General features: G+C 56.1%; 6 protein-coding genes across 6 annotated transcripts in view; 2 read left to right on the forward strand and 4 right to left on the reverse strand.

Moving 5' to 3' along the window:
• N657DRAFT_640732 (uncharacterized protein) overlaps positions 1–688 on the reverse strand; it is a 3,771-nt gene extending 3,083 nt beyond the window's left edge. Inside the window, exon 1 of the mRNA XM_062792023.1 lies at positions 1–688. This exon is cut by the window's left edge and continues 47 nt beyond it. Within this exon, the coding sequence (XP_062650635.1) occupies positions 1–221 (221 nt within the window). The 5' untranslated portion in view covers positions 222–688.
• A 389-nt stretch (positions 689–1,077) lies between these two features.
• On the reverse strand, positions 1,078–1,748 carry N657DRAFT_179051 (uncharacterized protein). The gene is made up of 2 exons (XM_062786112.1): positions 1,432–1,748; positions 1,078–1,368 (listed from the first exon to the last, which is right to left on the reverse strand). The coding sequence occupies exons 1-2, from the start codon at positions 1,663–1,665 to the stop codon at positions 1,159–1,161; spliced, it is 444 nt and encodes a 147-aa protein (XP_062650636.1). The 5' UTR covers positions 1,666–1,748; the 3' UTR covers positions 1,078–1,158.
• A 172-nt stretch (positions 1,749–1,920) lies between these two features.
• On the reverse strand, positions 1,921–5,641 carry N657DRAFT_565130 (uncharacterized protein; the record flags this gene model as incomplete). The annotated part of the gene is made up of 2 exons (XM_062788339.1): positions 1,921–2,100; positions 2,171–5,641. The coding sequence occupies 2 exons, from the start codon at positions 5,639–5,641 to the stop codon at positions 1,921–1,923; spliced, it is 3,651 nt and encodes a 1,216-aa protein (XP_062650637.1).
• A 1,359-nt stretch (positions 5,642–7,000) lies between these two features.
• N657DRAFT_610956 (uncharacterized protein) lies at positions 7,001–9,540 on the reverse strand (the record flags this gene model as incomplete). The annotated part of the gene is made up of 2 exons (XM_062790347.1): positions 7,001–8,982; positions 9,073–9,540. 2 exons carry the CDS (start codon positions 9,538–9,540, stop codon positions 7,213–7,215), a joined length of 2,238 nt encoding a protein of 745 aa, XP_062650638.1. The 3' UTR covers positions 7,001–7,212.
• A 513-nt stretch (positions 9,541–10,053) lies between these two features.
• N657DRAFT_687258 (DUF21-domain-containing protein) lies at positions 10,054–13,171 on the forward strand. The gene is made up of 4 exons (XM_062796883.1): positions 10,054–10,528; positions 10,582–10,808; positions 10,868–11,537; positions 11,594–13,171. The coding sequence occupies exons 1-4, from the start codon at positions 10,269–10,271 to the stop codon at positions 12,891–12,893; spliced, it is 2,457 nt and encodes an 818-aa protein (XP_062650639.1). The 5' UTR covers positions 10,054–10,268; the 3' UTR covers positions 12,894–13,171.
• Positions 13,172–13,889: 718 nt separating this feature from the next.
• On the forward strand, positions 13,890–15,078 carry N657DRAFT_565886 (glyoxalase I; the record flags this gene model as incomplete). The annotated part of the gene is made up of 5 exons (XM_062788389.1): positions 13,890–13,936; positions 13,993–14,021; positions 14,078–14,514; positions 14,573–14,849; positions 14,903–15,078. The coding sequence occupies 5 exons, from the start codon at positions 13,890–13,892 to the stop codon at positions 15,076–15,078; spliced, it is 966 nt and encodes a 321-aa protein (XP_062650640.1).
• Positions 15,079–15,482: the final 404 nt, after the last annotated feature.

The raw sequence follows: 15,482 nt of genomic DNA on the forward strand, positions 1-15,482 counted from the left end.
TGATGCTCTTGATGCTCTTGATGCTCTTGATGCTCGGATGTGACGGGTAATCTCTGGTGCTCTGGTTGAGCCGACTGCTGCGACGCCAGGGGCTCCAACTCGCGACGCTGAGCAAGCTGCTCGTAGTATTGAGGCCCAGTGCTGTCGGCCATAGGAGAAGGATAACTCTGCTGCATCGCGGCACCCTCTGCCTCTGAGGCGGCCTTCTTGTCGTCGTCCATAGCCAAGTTCGACGCGCGTGGCGCCTTCAATGCCGGCGATGGATGCGTGCTGATCTGCTGCCTACTCCTTGTAGGCTGGCCCACGTTGCTGAACTCCACCAACCCTACAGAGAATCTCGCGCGCAGCTGGATAGCTTTTGTATACAACCGCGCACTCTGGAATCTTCATTAGCATGGGCAATGCGACCCTCTAACCGGGACAATGGCTGAATTGATGCTCAAGCATGATGCGAGATAGAATACATCTTAGTGATTGATGTATGGCTACCGACAGCATAGTCGAGACACGACAACATCGTGTCTCCGACGATACCATCCTCATGACTGTTTGAACTGCAGTGCAGCACTGTAGCCATTGGCAAATGGAGCTGCAGCGGAAAAGCCGATAAAGCTTTAAAACGTACCTTGGTTTGGTCAGGGGAAGCTATTCCCAGTCGGATCTGGACCTGGGATGACTGTCGCTGCGGAAGAACTGACCGCTCCGAGATCAAGGGAACGGAAGGAGTTTTCACCGTGGATTGGCAAAACGGAAATTTTTGGGTGACCGGGAAACTCCGGCAATCAGACACCAGGACCGTTTAGATACTGGATTTACACACTGTAGGGTACGGTGTCGCCGGGGGCCTTTAAGCGAGGATCGAGTTGGCACTCTGCTTAACCTGCTACTACATAGTTCTATAAAACACATATACAGTAAGCACCAACATGAAGTGCCCGACAAGGAAAATAAGACCTTGGATTATGGAATCACAACTTGAATTTAGAGAAACGGCCATATATTGTATCACACCCGCTCCGAATGCCCCCCTCCCCGAACAGCCCCTTTTCACCCTTGTGTATCAACCAGCAGTACGGACGCTCAGCTTGGTAAGCGAGATCGGGGAATGGCTTGTTGACTTTAAAACTTCAGCCCATTTTTGACCATCCATTACCCTAGTCAGGTATACAAGTCATCTCGACCGTAGCAAGCCGCACAGTTGACGGAAGTGCACGAACCCACCACCGCCGGCCAGTGCACAGGAGACCCAGCAAGCAACACGCACGAGACAGACAAGCGCAAAACACAGCTAAACAATCTGCCTATCCATTCCCATATACCCCAACAACAAAAACTAATGAAGAGGAAACTGCTGAAAGGGTATATAAGGTATATATAGCAGGGCAGTGACACAAGAGGGTTGAGTACATGAACCAGCTGATAGGTTTCCATTAAATACGTGTTTGAATCTGCCCCAGCGCACGCGGCGACACAACATCGGGCAAACCGATGTATTGGCAAACGAATAAAGTGAAGAGAAAGTAGCGAAAGATGGGAGGAAAACATAGGGGTTTGAGATACCCGACATTCTCTTCTTGTTCCCGTTGGGCCCAGCGGTATTTGCTGTCCCGGCAGAACACACCCCCTCCACATGGTCGGATGACAGATTCGCCTCTGTCCTGTCATCTACACACACAGCTGCTGCATGTTGGCCTGCTACTGGCCAGCTTCGAAAGATGTCCGCTCAAGCTGGCGTCGCCTTCTTGAAGTCGGTGATGGACTTGAGCATCTCGTGATGCTGGTTCCCCATCTGCTCCTCGAACTCGCTGAGCTGGCTGACCGATTTCTGGATCTTAGCGAGCTAGAAAAAGACAAGAGACCAAATGTCAGTACGCGTCGGGACAACACACACATATGTGAACATGAAAAAGAAGAGGGTGATTATAGGAATGCTGCGTGATAAGCTAGGGTTGTTCGCACCGAAGCTAATGCTGCCGAAGAATGATCCGGCTCTGCCTCACCTTCGGCGGATTGGTTGGCAGTGGTGTCCTCATTGGTGTCGTCGTCGTTGGCGCCGGCGAAGCGGCTCGCGGCCAGGCCCTTGGGTGGCTCTGTCTTAGTCTACGCATTGTTGTTGTCAGCAAGACACGGGCATGCATTATCGAACTATAACCCTAGAGCTTCGACATACCTTTGCCTCCGCCAGCTCCGCGTCCCTGACCTTGAGCTGTGCCGTAAGCTCGGCGATCTTCTGGTCCGCCTCGCCGAGCCGGTTTTCCGTGTCCGCGAGCTTCTTCAGGTTCTCCGCCGCCAGCGTCTGCGCCTCCTCGACAAGCTGCGTCATGCTGTCGTGCATATCCTTGTAGTCGGCCTCGGACGTCTTGAGCTTGGCCTCAGTCTCCAGCTTGTGCGCCTCCAGCTCCTTCAGGGCCATGGCCAGCTCCTCCTTGGAGCTGGCAAGCTCAGCAGCAGCCTTGCTCGAGGCCTCTCCGGCGCTACTAAGAGCCTCCTCATGACTAGCCTTGAGCTGGGCGATTTCTTTTTCGTGTGCCGCTGCGAGAGAGGCAAGTTGCTCCTTGAGGGCATCCAGCTCGGTCGTGTCGGGCTTGGCGTTCTTCGCGGCATCGAGCTCAGCCTGGGCAGTGAACTTCTCCATCTTCTCCAGCGCCAGCTGCTGGCTGAGGCTGTCGACCTCCTCCACTGCTTTGGCATGCTCGGCCTTGAGTGCCTCGAAGGCTGCATCAACCTCGCTCTTGGCCGCTTCCACCTTGGCCAGCTCCTCCGAGACCGACTTGGAGCTCGATTCATACTTGGACTTCAGCTCCTTGAGGAGACCGGCGTGTTCAGCCCGCAACTCGTCAAGCTGGGCCTTCGCGCTCGTTGTGCCCTCGGCTCTCAAGGCCTGCTGTGCCTCGTTGTGCATCGCGATGAGCTTTTGCACCTCAGCCGCATGGTCGTCCTCCAGAGCCTTCTTGAGGGAAGCAATGGCGGATGCATGGCTAGCCTCCGCGTCGGCAAGCTTGGCGTGGGCAGCCTGGACATCCTGCTGAAGGCCCTTGGCGGCCTCGAGTTCGGCCGTCAGTCTGGAAATCTCTTCGGCATGCTTGGCTTCCAATTCCTCCTTGGAACCGCCGGCCGCCTCGAGCTGAGCCGTCAGCTTCTCGATCTCCTCTGCATGCTTGGTTTCGAGTTCCTGTGTGAGACCGCTAGCCGACCCAAGCTCCGCCGTCATCTTGGCAACCTGCTCCGCATGCTGGGCCTCGAGCTCCTCCTTCAGCCTGCTGGCCGCCTCAAGCTGTGCTGTTAATTTGGCAAGGTCCTCGGTGTGCTTGGCCTCGAGTTCCTGCTTGATCTGCTCCAAGAGGGCAGCATGGCTGTCATCGCCCGCCGCCTTGGCCGCAGCAAATTCCTCGGCATGTTTGGCCAGCAGTTGCTCCTTCTCTGCGGCAGCATCATTCTGCAGGCTTTCGAGGGCTTCGGCGTGCGTAGCTTTCAAAGCCTCCAGCTGCTTGGCTAGGCTGGCTTCGCTCTCAGACCTGAGAATGTCAATCTGGCTGGCGTGGCTAGCCTTCAGGGACTCGATCTCCTCCGCGCTCGCTTGGTGCGCCTGCCTGGCCAGATTCTTGGCTGCTTCCAACTCTTCGGCATGGCTCGCCTGCAAAGCATCCAGAGCCTGTTGATGCTCGGCCTCTTTGGCCTCCAACGCCTTGACGGCGGCCTCGTGCTCAGCCCTGGCAGCTTCCAGCGCCTTGGCGTGGTTCTCTAGAGCTTCCTCGTGAGCCTTGGTGAGTTCATTATGCTTGACCTCCAGCTCCTCGAACCGCCGCTTGAAGAAGGCATCGCCCCGCAGACTCTCAATCTCGTCCTCATAATCCTGACTGATCTGCCGGAGCTGCTTCTGGTGGTGGTCGGCCGCGGCTGCGTGCTCCTCCTTCATCTTGGCGATCGTGGCATCCTTCGACTTTCTCTCATCCCTCAGACTTTCAATTAGCTTCTCGAGCTCGGCGTGTGAGCTGGTGGCGTTGGCGGCTTCTTCCTTGGCGGCCAAAAGCTCAGCGTCTATCTCGGCAACCTTGGCCTCTAGAACAGTTAGAGACGCTGTCTTCGCCTCAAGTTCAGACTCGGCAGCCTCGGCCCTCTTCTCAGCAGCTTCAACTTTGTCTTTGAGAACCGCGATTTCAGTTTCGAGTTTCGCCGACTCAGCTTGCAGCTTCGCCTCGTGCTCAACTGCAAAGGTTTCGCGAGCTGACATCAGATCGTCAACCTTCTTTTGCAGCTCGACGAGAGCGCTCTCATGGCTGGCATTGAGCGCTTGGATGGCCTTCTCATGGTTGGCAACGAGCGCGCTGTTCCCGCCCTGCAGCTCTTCGGCATGCTTGGCCTTCAGTTCGTCGAGAGCTGCTTCGTGTTGTTCCTTCAGGCTCTGCTGGAGCGCCTGAAGTTCAGCAGCGTGGTCCTCGCTTACCTTGGTCAGGTTCGTCTGGGCCTCCTTCAACTTAGTACCATGTTCCGTTTGAAGGTCTTGCAGGGTGGTCTTGAGCCCAGTCATCTCGGCCTCAGCAGCTTCCTTTGCGCTGGCAGCTTCGGCAAGCTGACTTCTCTGCGCAGCCAGCTCGGCTTCGGCGGCAGCAAGCTTGTCCCGGATCTCGGACACCTGCTGGTTCAAAGTCTCAACCTCGGCAGCATGCTCCGCCTTCAGGCCCTCCAGAGCTTCCTGGTTGATGGTGCCTTCAGGCGCTCCTTGGACATCTTCGGCAGCACCAGCCTTGTCGGTGAGCGATGTGATCTTCTCCTGAGACGAAGCGACTTGGGCCTTCAACTCGGCTATCTCAGACTCGCTACACGCGAGCTTCGACTTGAGGTCCTCGACTTCCTTGGCGGACTCGGAAGCGGCCGCAGCCGCGCTGGACGTACTAGATGCCAGCGAGGCACGAGGCGCATGGCGAGCAGTTGTGCCGGTTGTGTTCCCCGACACTGACGATAGCCGCTTCTTGGCCTCGGCTACGGCACCCGTAGCAGTGGGCCTAGGGGCTGTGCGGGTCGCAGGAGCGGGAGCCGACGAAGTTGTGGTGGAGGATCTTGAGGTGGTCGTCGACGTCTTCGAGGGCGTAGTGGCTGAAGCAGCGGGGGGTTTTCTTGCGGCGGCGGTGGTCACGGCAGTACTGTTGCTGCCCGTGGTTCTCGGCTTGCTGGGCGAGCTGGGAGCAGCACTGGGAGCTATCGAGGTGCGGCGGGATGTTCCAGTGGAGCCAGAGCCTGTTGTTCGCTTCTTCTCATCTTCGGAGACGGAGGGCCGCGAGCGGTGCGAGACAGTTGAGGCCGCGGTCGACGGCCGCTTGGCGGGGCCCGTTCCCGCGGCAGTCGTTCCGGCGGTAGGGCGGGTCGGAGCCTTGCTTACACCGCCAGCTGTGCTCGTCCGTGTTGTCGAGCTTGTGGTTGAGCTTGCCGCCAACTTTGTCGAGGTAGTGCCGGTGGCTGCTGGGCGACGAGCAGCTGCAGTAACCGGGGCTACGGTACGTTTGGTGCCGGCGCCGGTCGTCGTCTTCTTCTCTGCGGCTCCATTCGGAGAGACGGGTGTCGCGGGGGCAGCTGGCTCAGGTGCGGGTGCAGGGGCAGGAGCATCCGAATGCTGGACGACCTCGAAACCCTCGGCGTCGGACATGCTGGGCAATGCTGTCTCAAGATGACAAATGTGAGAAGGGCGTGGGAATGTTGAGCGGTAATGGGCTGACTACCTAATAATCGGTTTCCCTCCGAACTGTTAGCAGTCCGACGTGGAGCGGTGCGAGATTGCATGCAATAGAAAAGCAAAGGTCGGCCCCGTTCGCTAAGCAGCCCCTTGGCCATTGAACCTGGTGTTCAGGGACGAGACTCAAAGAAATTACCTAGGTATAGCTGTATCCGTACACAGAGTGCAATGAAGAGAAGGTGAGGGCTGAACGTAGGATCAACAAGCAGTCAAGCTGCAACTCACCTGTCCCCTGTTGCTGGGCTTCTCCCCGATTTCCAGACCTCTACAATCCCAAAGTGTCAACTGCCGAGAGCACGCCGAAAAGAGCTTGGACAGGTCTCTTGAGGCTCGAAAACGACAGATGCAGGAGAGATACTCCGTAGGAAATATAAGTTATGGTAGGAAAAGAGGTAAAAAGTTTGCCCTAAACACACATATACACCGGAACAGTTCACTCCCAACGGTGATGGCAATGGAAGGAAAGTTTCAGCTCAATATAACCGCGAGCAGGAGAGGTGAAGAACGACAAGCAGAACCCTCTCTCCCCTCATCCAATGTGCAGCGACGGGGAGCCCCGATTCCCAGACGGGTAAAGCGCTGGCTTTAGTGTGGTCTGTTACAGGGGTGGCACACGCTGCAGGAAAACGACTGGTGGGGGCTCATCAGGGACCCTCGAGCAGGGGTCGTTCTGCCACACCTCTTCTGCTTCCATCGTCATCTTGCATCCAGTTGGGCAGTTGCTGCCCCATCCAACACCTCGCGTTGCTGCACGATGCTCTGCTCAGGGCTGTCTCACATCGATTTGCCAACGGCATTCCTAAGAATCGTTCTCGTTGGAAGCATCGGATGGGGTCTTGCTCGCCCTGTCTGTTTCGAACTGCAAACTGAACTCATGTGCCTTATCCGTACTTCAGTATGTGAGCGTCCAGTAATGTGTTTGGAGGTCACATTCCTGTGTACAAGAGGCAGCCTGCAATGCATGCTTGACTCAATGCTCAAAACCTATGTATGTACTACATCAATGGGTTGATAAGCCGCATAACTCACCGGGATAGATTTCGATCTCAACCGGAATGTTGCCCCCCCGCCTTGGGAAATTGGGAAGGGGACAGGGCTGATCCTTTTCGCAGGCTTCCATACATGATCCAGTCAGTCGGAAGCGTTGTCTCATATAGACAGGCTGAACCATGCCAGCTCACATCTAGAAACTCCCCCAGAAAGGCCTCAAGAATGAGGATGCAGGATGCAAGGGCCGGCTCTCGCCCTGTCAGGAGCAAGCCGGCGACGTGTCGCTCGCTGGTTGGCAACGCCAAAGTAACAGTTAAATTCGCCTCTTCAATCACGCGGCTGATGCTGATAGACGAGAAACAAATGGTATCAAAGCAAAGGGGTATCAGTCGTGGCCGAGCAAAACTCTGTAGACGCATCCCACGGTCCAAAACCATCCACACCCAACCCCAGTACAAAGCGACCGACCTGTGTTGCAACAGACTCTTGAGCAGTCAGTGGCCCCGACTGGGGGACCGATACAGCCCTAACCTCCTCAACCGCTCCATCTCCATCCTAACTTCCCTCATCGTCCGATCCAGCGTCTCGGCACACACCTCTAGGTTGTAGCGGCTGCCTCCGTTCGGCCTCCTCAGCTCGCCCAGGAACCACTCCACTTCGGCATCCGGCCAGGGCGGATTATCCGCCGGCGCGGGGAGTGGAGCTGCCTTCTGCGTCGGCGCTGGAGGGTGAAGCAGCCGCGACGCGGTTGAGGAGTGGGAATGGCGAAATCGGGCGCCGGTGCCGGGAGTTAACCGCTCCGTAACGGTGAGAACCTGGCTGTTAGCGGGCGAAAACGCCGGCTGCTGCAGAACCCTGCGGAACTTCTCGGCCATGGGACGGGGCCGGCTCGTGATCTCCTGGATCGACGACGCAAACGCCATCTCCCGCTGCCTGTGGCGCGCAAGCTCAGCAGCCTGTTCCTGCTCCCGTGCCGCCTTAATGCGGGCGTCCCTCTGCTTTTTCTCCCTGCGTTCTCGGATCGCGTCAACTTGTTCGTTGAAACTGTCCACCCCTGCCCTGAGCTGTTGTTTCCACTTCCTGACCATGACGCCAACGAGTTCCCGGTTCTTCTTCTCGTCCTCGGGGTCATAGGGTTGAAACGATCGGGAATTTGCATCGTTTTTCCCCTGCTGACGCATCTCAGGGATCAAAACATTGAGCAGGCGGGATACCCACCCAAAGATGAACATCACGTACTGTATGGTCGTCCAGGTAAAGATGCCTTCGGCTGCGGCGAAGTCGTTGACCACGGCGTCGGGTTCCTTGGCCCCCATGGCGAACGCGCGCCGCAAGACGAAAACGAGCATCGGGATACTGCAGCTCGAGAGATCTTCCATCATTGCATCGGGCCGCACTGCCAAACTTTCGATTTTATTTACTGCCCGGTCGACCTTCGACATGGCCGTTTGCAGGTATTGGTGGTGCTCGGCAAGAAATTGCGATTGACCAGTTAGGTCCATTGCATTTGGGACTTCCTCCAACTTGTCTGTGAGGGCGGCGAGAGACCTGAAGAGGCTTTTCCCGAGCCCTGTGCGGGCTGGCGGTTGATCTCCAGAGTCCAATACGTTGAAACCACGCCTCCACCTACGACCTGCGCCCGTCCATCCTCGTCTACCCATAATCTCTGACATTTTGTTGAGGTGATCGCTGAACACAGCAATAGTGGGCTCTGACGGGAGATAAGGACGGACTCGGACGCCCACAAAATCTGGGGTCCTGGGAACTTGTGAGCGACCACCATCAGCATGCGCTTCGTCGTCAATATCTTGGCCCTCTTCCGACTCGTTGTATTCATCGGATTCATGGGTCTCTTGTTGAGCCTCTTCCGCGCCATCCGTGTCCTGCAGTAGCTCGCGGTCTTGGTCATCACCAAGGAAAAGAGGGGCTTCCGATGAGACTGGGTTGCCTGGCGGCGCTCGCTCCATTTCGCGGACATGCGAGAGCTCGTTCCTTTGCTGGGGCGCTCGTCTCCTTGGCACGTTGAGTTGACTGCGCAGCTCCAAGCCATTGATGGTTCTTGGGCGTCGGACAAGGGGGGGACTGGCAGGCTCGGAGTCTTCATCATCGGTAATGTCGTAGACATCAGTCAGAGGTTTTGATCCCCGGCGTTTCAGCGCCGATAATTGCAATTCTGGGCTGCCAAGAGGTTTGGCAGGGGCTCCTTCCCGCCTCTGCTCAGCAGCATGATCTCTGGGCTGCGGTGAGCGAGGCGGACTCTCACGCTGTGGGGGCTCCCTGACGACATCCCGAGTAGCGTTACCAGGTCGTGGTTTCTGCCCGTGCGGAGGAACAACCCCGCCGGTAATCTCTACACTTTGTATATGGCGCCTTAAACGTCTGGTACGGAGCGGGCGGGCGGTCGTGATTTTCGCTGAGTGTTCCAAGGGAGCCTTTGTCGAGATAATCTGGTCGTTGCTCCGCGGCATTCGGACGCTGGGTAAAACTATCTCGAAGTTCGCTGTACGGCACGTATTTGTAGCGGTGATTGCCGCGTCAACATCGTCGTCCTCCCCCTGCACCTCGATTGAATCCAGGACGTCGGTGACTGGTCTTCGGCGTTTATGCCGTGGTAGATCTGACGTAGCACTAGGGTCTCGCTCTCTCTTAACAGTATTGACCAGTCCCACTGTCGGCTCCCTCGAGGGTCTCAGCGCGGCGGGAGTCCCAACCGGAGCACGGTGGCGGATGATGGCGTTTGGAATGGACGCGATGGAGGCTTCGCCTGGACTGCTTTCGTCCTGAACGGCGGAGGAACGGGCGCCGCGTCGAGTGGTGACCATGGCAGCTAAGCATATCGAGAAATTCGAATGGACATCGGAGATGAAACCCCGGTGAATTTTGGACTTGGTGCACGGAAGTGTTGCAGCGCTGAATGAGAGGACGCGTCGCGTTCCATTGGTTGGCATGGGTACGGCTGCATGCCCCACAACGCCGAGCCGCGATGCTAACCTTGGCCGCATGACAGCAACTTCAAAAGTAGAGAACCACAAACCGAAATTCCAATTCATTGGTGTACATGATTCAAAAACTCATTGAGGCGATCGACGAGAAATAGAAAGAGGATACACCTACTGTGTAAGAGGAGATTGGACAATAGCCTGCATTCGAAAGCTGCATGGCGTTAATTGTTTCCATCAGCGTTGGTGTATTTTCCACGAATGGTCAGTGTGTACCTTACCTTACCAATGAGCATCAAGGATCTTGAAGAACGTCGTGGACGAGCGTCATCAAGCGTATTTGTGCTACCTGTAGACCCACCCACGCGAGCTTGGTTCCTCTCCATCCCCACTACTCACTAACCAGTCTCGAAAGTGACATCAAATCGCCTGCCGACACCGACGGGAGTGTCGCAACACTCGCCGCAAGCCATCCCTCAATTCGTTCGGATTCAACGTTCTACTGGTGCGATGTGCTAACAGCCAGCGAGCTCGACTCTACTAAAAACAATAAGCGAGAACCCTAGGGGCTTGAGTGGCGCGTCCGAACGACGCAGATTACTCAAGATACAATGGCAGGTCCGGCATTGGCGCCATCGAGCAGGATATCAAATAACGCCAATGGCTTCCTCGCCATGCGGTCAATGGCCGTGGGCCTCGCCCGCATTTTCTTCACGACCATGTCGACCGCCTATGCTGCACCCCTCGGCATAAGCGGCCACGGCGACGACGCCGACCGCCACGACGCCGAAGGTGCGAGTGTCTGGGTTCTTTACGCAGCCTCGGTGGTTCTCGTGCTATTGGGTGGCGCTTTTGCGGGATTGACCATCGCGTAAGATAGTGTTTGTCTTTTGAATGTCGTTCCAACCGGCTAACTTGCCCCAGACTCATGGGACAGGATGGTATCTACCTCCAGGTCATGGCCGGAGATCCGAGCGAGCCGCAACAGAAGAACGCAAAACGGGTCTATGAGCTGCTCAAGAAGGGCAAACATTGGGTCTTGGTCACACTTCTCTTAGCCAACGTTATTGTGAACGAGACCCTCCCCGTCGTCCTTGATCGTTGTCTCGGCGGCGGCGTTGCTGCGGTGGTGGGCTCGACATTTCTGATCGGTATGTGGTTGCTGTTGTCGACCGATGGCCTCCGCTTTCATCTGACGCACGTGAACCAGTGATTTTTGGCGAGGTTCTCCCACAATCCGTCTGCGTCCGGTACGGTCTCCAAATTGGCGGATACATGTCCAAGCCGGTTCTCGGCCTAATGTACCTGATGGCGCCCATCGCCTGGCCGACTGCGAAGCTTCTCGACTGGCTCCTTGGAGAAGACCACGGCACCGTCTACAAGAAGAGTGGGTTGAAGACGCTAGTGACGCTGCACAAGAGCCTCGGTGATGTGTCTCAGCGGCTGAATCAAGATGAAGTCACCATCATCAGCGCAGTCCTGGATTTGAAGGAAAAACCGGTCTCAAATGTGATGACCCCGATGCAGGACGTCTTTACCATGGCCGAGGACACTGTGCTGGATGAGGAGACCATGGACATGATTCTGTCTGCAGGCTACTCGCGTATTCCCATCCACGAGACGGGAAACCCGACCAATTTTGTTGGCATGCTGCTGGTCAAGATCCTCATCACGTACGATCCCGAGGACTGCAAGCGGGTCCGCGATTTCACCTTGGCCACCCTTCCCGAGACGCGACCGGAGACGAGCTGCCTAGACATCGTCAACTTTTTTCAGGAGGGCAAATCCCACATGGTGCTCGTTTCCGAGTATCCGGGGGAGGACCATGGCGCTCTTGGTGTGGTGACTCTTGAGGATGTCATTGAAGAGCTAATTGGAGAGTATGTGTAAACTACATTCATTGGACATGCGAAATACGTATGCTGACTCGAGACAGGGAAATCATTGACGAGTCAGACGTTTACATTGACGTGCACAAAGCCATCCGCCGCCTTACCCCGGCTCCCAAAGCAAAGGTTCAGCGGCGACACTCCGAAGAACCAAATGGGAAGCACAGCAATCTGACCAGTATGAAGTGTGATAGCGACAGCGCCCTTCTGGATGTTAACAAGGCGCCTCAAACCGCTGGCATGACAAGCGCCGAATCCCCAATGCTCTCAAGCAGTCCCAAGACAGCAATGTTGATGATGCGCCGGAGCTCGGCTGGCTTGGATGGCCAATTTGTAAGGACAACCGTCCCGGTTCGGGCGAATTTTCAGGACATCCGAGAGCATCTCAAGCACCTGGGCCCTTCCAACCCGGCCATGAACCCCAACAAAACCCGCTCGACCACGGTCAAAGTGAAACCGGGTAGTGGTATGCATTCAGGTCAGCCGCGGCACAGCTCAATCGCTGAATTACCGACCGAGGAGAGGCCAATGGAGGATGAAGGGGACGAAACCACCCTCCTGCTGAGACCTCAATTTTCTGGGAAGGACGGCATTCAGGCGTTGACGCAGCAAACATACGGCTCGGTCAGCCCCGCCATAACCGTACAGCACGCGCCCCAGACAAACGGGTTACCTACATTGCACCTCGACTTGGAGGACAACGTGCACCAATTCACACAAACCATGGCCCAATCGAGCATTGTCGACTACCCATCCCCCGACGCCCCTTCGCAACCGCAACAAGAGCTCGACAAACAGCCATCGCGCGGCAGCTCAAGCGGCGAGAGCGCCAGCAGCATAAAGACGGCGGACAACGCTCTCACCCCGAACCGGCCGTACGTCCGCAGCGGCAGCATCACCGAGAACATCGTCGAGTCACGGGGCGTGCGGAAAGTGGTACTCGAGACGACGAGCTCCTCCAACGACGAGGAAGAGTCTGCCGCTGTGATGACTGTGGCCTCGTCGTCGCCCGACCAACCCAAAATCCGAGGCAGATCTACATTTGGCTTGTTCAGGAGGGACAGCAGTAAGGAGGCCAAGGGCTTGCCGACTCCGGTTGAGGAACGGGAGGAGGAGGAGGAGGAGGAGGACTTGCTGCCTCATCCTGTTTCTGGGGAAGGAGTGGAGGGGGAGGACGACGACGACGAGGAAGGGGCGCCCGGGACGTATGCTGAGGCTGTTGCCAAGGGCATGTCTCAAGGGGGTGGCGCACAAGCGGGGTCTTTGTCTGGACCGAGTGGTGGTGGTGGTGGTGGTGCGGGAAAGAAGAAGAATAGAAGGAAGAAGCGCAAGGGCGGCAAGTCTTAGGCGGACGGGCTGACTGGGTCGATGTTGGTGTTTGGGGAGTGTACTGGGCAATAAGCAGACATGACATGTTTGTATTAGCAGTAGCATTGCTTTTGCTTTCAAGGGGGGTACGCATCAGGGTTTGGGAGGATGTGTTTGAAGGCGTCAGCGGGTTTGGGTGCGACTTTAGGTTGTATCATCAGTGTGTCGGCACAGTGTACCGTAACTCAAAATGCTAGAAAGTCACTGGCTACGCCGTACCAACCAAGCTCACGAAAGCTCTTCAGTTTTCTGCGCTGGAAACAATTCAACGTCCGGGTATGGTTGACTCCTTGATTGAATCTTAAAACCAAGGCTCACGGCAGTGCTGTTCATCTTGTCCCATTCCACGCCTGTGACCCCAGTCCTCTTCTGGAATGGTGGGGTACATATGGATACCACGCGTGTAGATCCAATCCATACGAGGTTATAACATTACTTTGTAATACGCTTGTGCCATGGGAAAAGGTATCCCCGATATGCATCTGTTTGTGGAAACCCCGGTTTGATTACTTTAGGCAACTGTCTAACCATGAAGTTTAGGTGACAAATCCACAGTGAGCTATACACTTGGTGTTATACATAAACGCGGAATGTCAGGAACCATTGGCTCCTTCGAGAATCGCAAACTATCTCCGGTTACGTCCGTACCTAGTATACTTTCGTGACGGCATTTCATAGTGTCGGAGTTGCCGGTTGTGGATAGCTTCAGTTCCCCCGCTTCAGCGATTAATGAACTGAACAATCCCCAATTACGAAGCAAACACATGAGTTTCTCACTCCGCGCATCGCAGAAACTGAAGTTTATCTTCCCTTCTTTGCAGAAGAAACCAACATTTACTCCCAGACTTCCACGTATGATCCCCTAAGTGCTGTGAGATGACATCCAAGCAGAGACAACCTGGAAGCTGGGAATCTAGTCACTTTGCCCAGCTAATTTTCACGTGAGAGACAGTGGCAGTACGGCGCTTTGCAGCCATGGCATCGACGACGGATACCAAGAACTACAAGTTCAACCACTCCATGTAAGCCGTTGTACTGCTTAGGCATGAGATTGATCACTGCTGACGTGTGCCGTCAGGCTCCGAGTGAAGAACCCCAAGGAGTCAGGTGTGTGTCGAGAAGCCCCTTACTCGAGGATAGCAAAGACTCATCACGTCTGCTAGTCAAATTCTACTCCTTCCTGGGCATGTCCCTGATAAAGAAGCTCGAGTTCCCCGACGCCAAGTTCGACCTGTACTTCCTCGGCTACGACTCGCCCAAGGCGGTCTCGGGCGGCAACAACGTGTGGGACCGCGAGGGCCTCATCGAGCTGACGCACAACTACGGCACCGAGAACGATGCCGAGTACAAGGTCAATAATGGCAACGTCGAGCCCCACCGCGGCTTTGGCCACACGTGCATCAGCGTCGACAACATCCAGGCCGCCTGCCAGCGCATTGAGGACGCCGGCTACAAGTTCCAGAAGAAGCTGACCGACGGCCGCATGCGCCACATCGCGTTTGCCCTGGACCCGGACGGTTACTGGGTCGAGATTATCGGGCAGAAACCGCTGGAGGAGACGGAGAATGTCAAGGAGACGGATGTGCAGACGTATCGCATGGTGGGTCTCTCAAACCTCAGGCCAATGCTCCGCAGTTACAGTGCTGAGTTTTGAGCAGAACCACACCATGCTCCGCGTCAAGGACGCCGAAAAGTCGCTCAAGTTCTACCAAAAGGTCCTGGGAATGTCGCTGTACCGGAAACACGAGAACCAGGCGGCCGGATTCACCCTCTACTTCCTGGGCTATCCCAGGGAGAAGGGCGTACCCGGCGAGGGCGAGAGCACTGCCGACCGCGAGGGTCTGCTCGAGCTGACATGGAATCACGGCACCGAGAAGGATGAAAGCTTCAAGTATCACGACGGCAACAGCCAGCCCCAGGGTTTCGGGCATATTTGTGAGTTACATAAGTCAGAGAATGTGATGTCAGATGGGGCTAACCCCCTGCAGGTGTATCTGTGGACAACCTCGAGGCCGCCTGCGCCCGCTTCGAGTCTCTCAATGTCAGTTGGAAGAAGCGTCTCACCGACGGCCGCATGAAGAATGTGGCCTTCGTCCTGGACCCGGATGGATATTGGGTCGAAGTCGTCCAGAACGAACGCTTCACGGGCAAGGCCAACTTCTAAGTGCCGGGTAACCACTCAAGTCTTGCATTCTCTTCCCAATGCCAACCAGTTGCATAGACTCTGCATGACATGCTGTCCACCTTGGGAGTGAGGCGAGCCGTACTGGATACTGCATGCTACCAAACTAAAGGCTTGCATCGCCGGACATATCACAGCCGTGTATTGCCTGTTTGACGGCAGCTTGCAGAAGCCCGCATTAGCCAAACGTGGGGGAATGAGGGGTTGGTATGTGGGTGAGAGTGTCTGACTGCAGATTAGGTTCAAATAAAGCCTCCGCATAGGTCAACCAACTCATGCAGTTCGTCTTGGCCAGGCTGTGAGAAGCAATGACAGATGGTGGCGGATAATGGAATGTGGGTTGGAGGGACGCGGACGGCAGCACAATAGTCGTCCAAGGGTGGCGC

This window comes from Parathielavia appendiculata (assembly GCF_033297405.1).
Source record: "Parathielavia appendiculata strain CBS 731.68 unplaced genomic scaffold N657scaffold_2, whole genome shotgun sequence".
NCBI classification, from domain to species: Eukaryota; Fungi; Ascomycota; class Sordariomycetes; order Sordariales; family Chaetomiaceae; genus Parathielavia; species Parathielavia appendiculata.

What these genes read in the sequence shown, in the direction of transcription:
- N657DRAFT_179051 (XM_062786112.1), bottom strand. Translation starts at nt 1,665, where the DNA reads ATGACAGGACAGAGGCGAATCTGTCATCCGACCATGTGGAGGGGGTGT. An exon ending in CAGATTCAAACACGTATTTA is followed by an intron (nt 1,369 to 1,431) that starts ATGGAAACCTAT and finishes TGCTATATATAC; the next exon opens with CTTATATACCCTTTCAGCAG.
- N657DRAFT_687258 (XM_062796883.1), top strand. Translation starts at nt 10,269, where the DNA reads ATGGCAGGTCCGGCATTGGCGCCATCGAGCAGGATATCAAATAACGCC. An exon ending in GGGCTCGACATTTCTGATCG is followed by an intron (nt 10,809 to 10,867) that starts GTATGTGGTTGC and finishes CACGTGAACCAG; the next exon opens with TGATTTTTGGCGAGGTTCTC. An exon ending in ATTGAAGAGCTAATTGGAGA is followed by an intron (nt 11,538 to 11,593) that starts GTATGTGTAAAC and finishes GACTCGAGACAG; the next exon opens with GGAAATCATTGACGAGTCAG.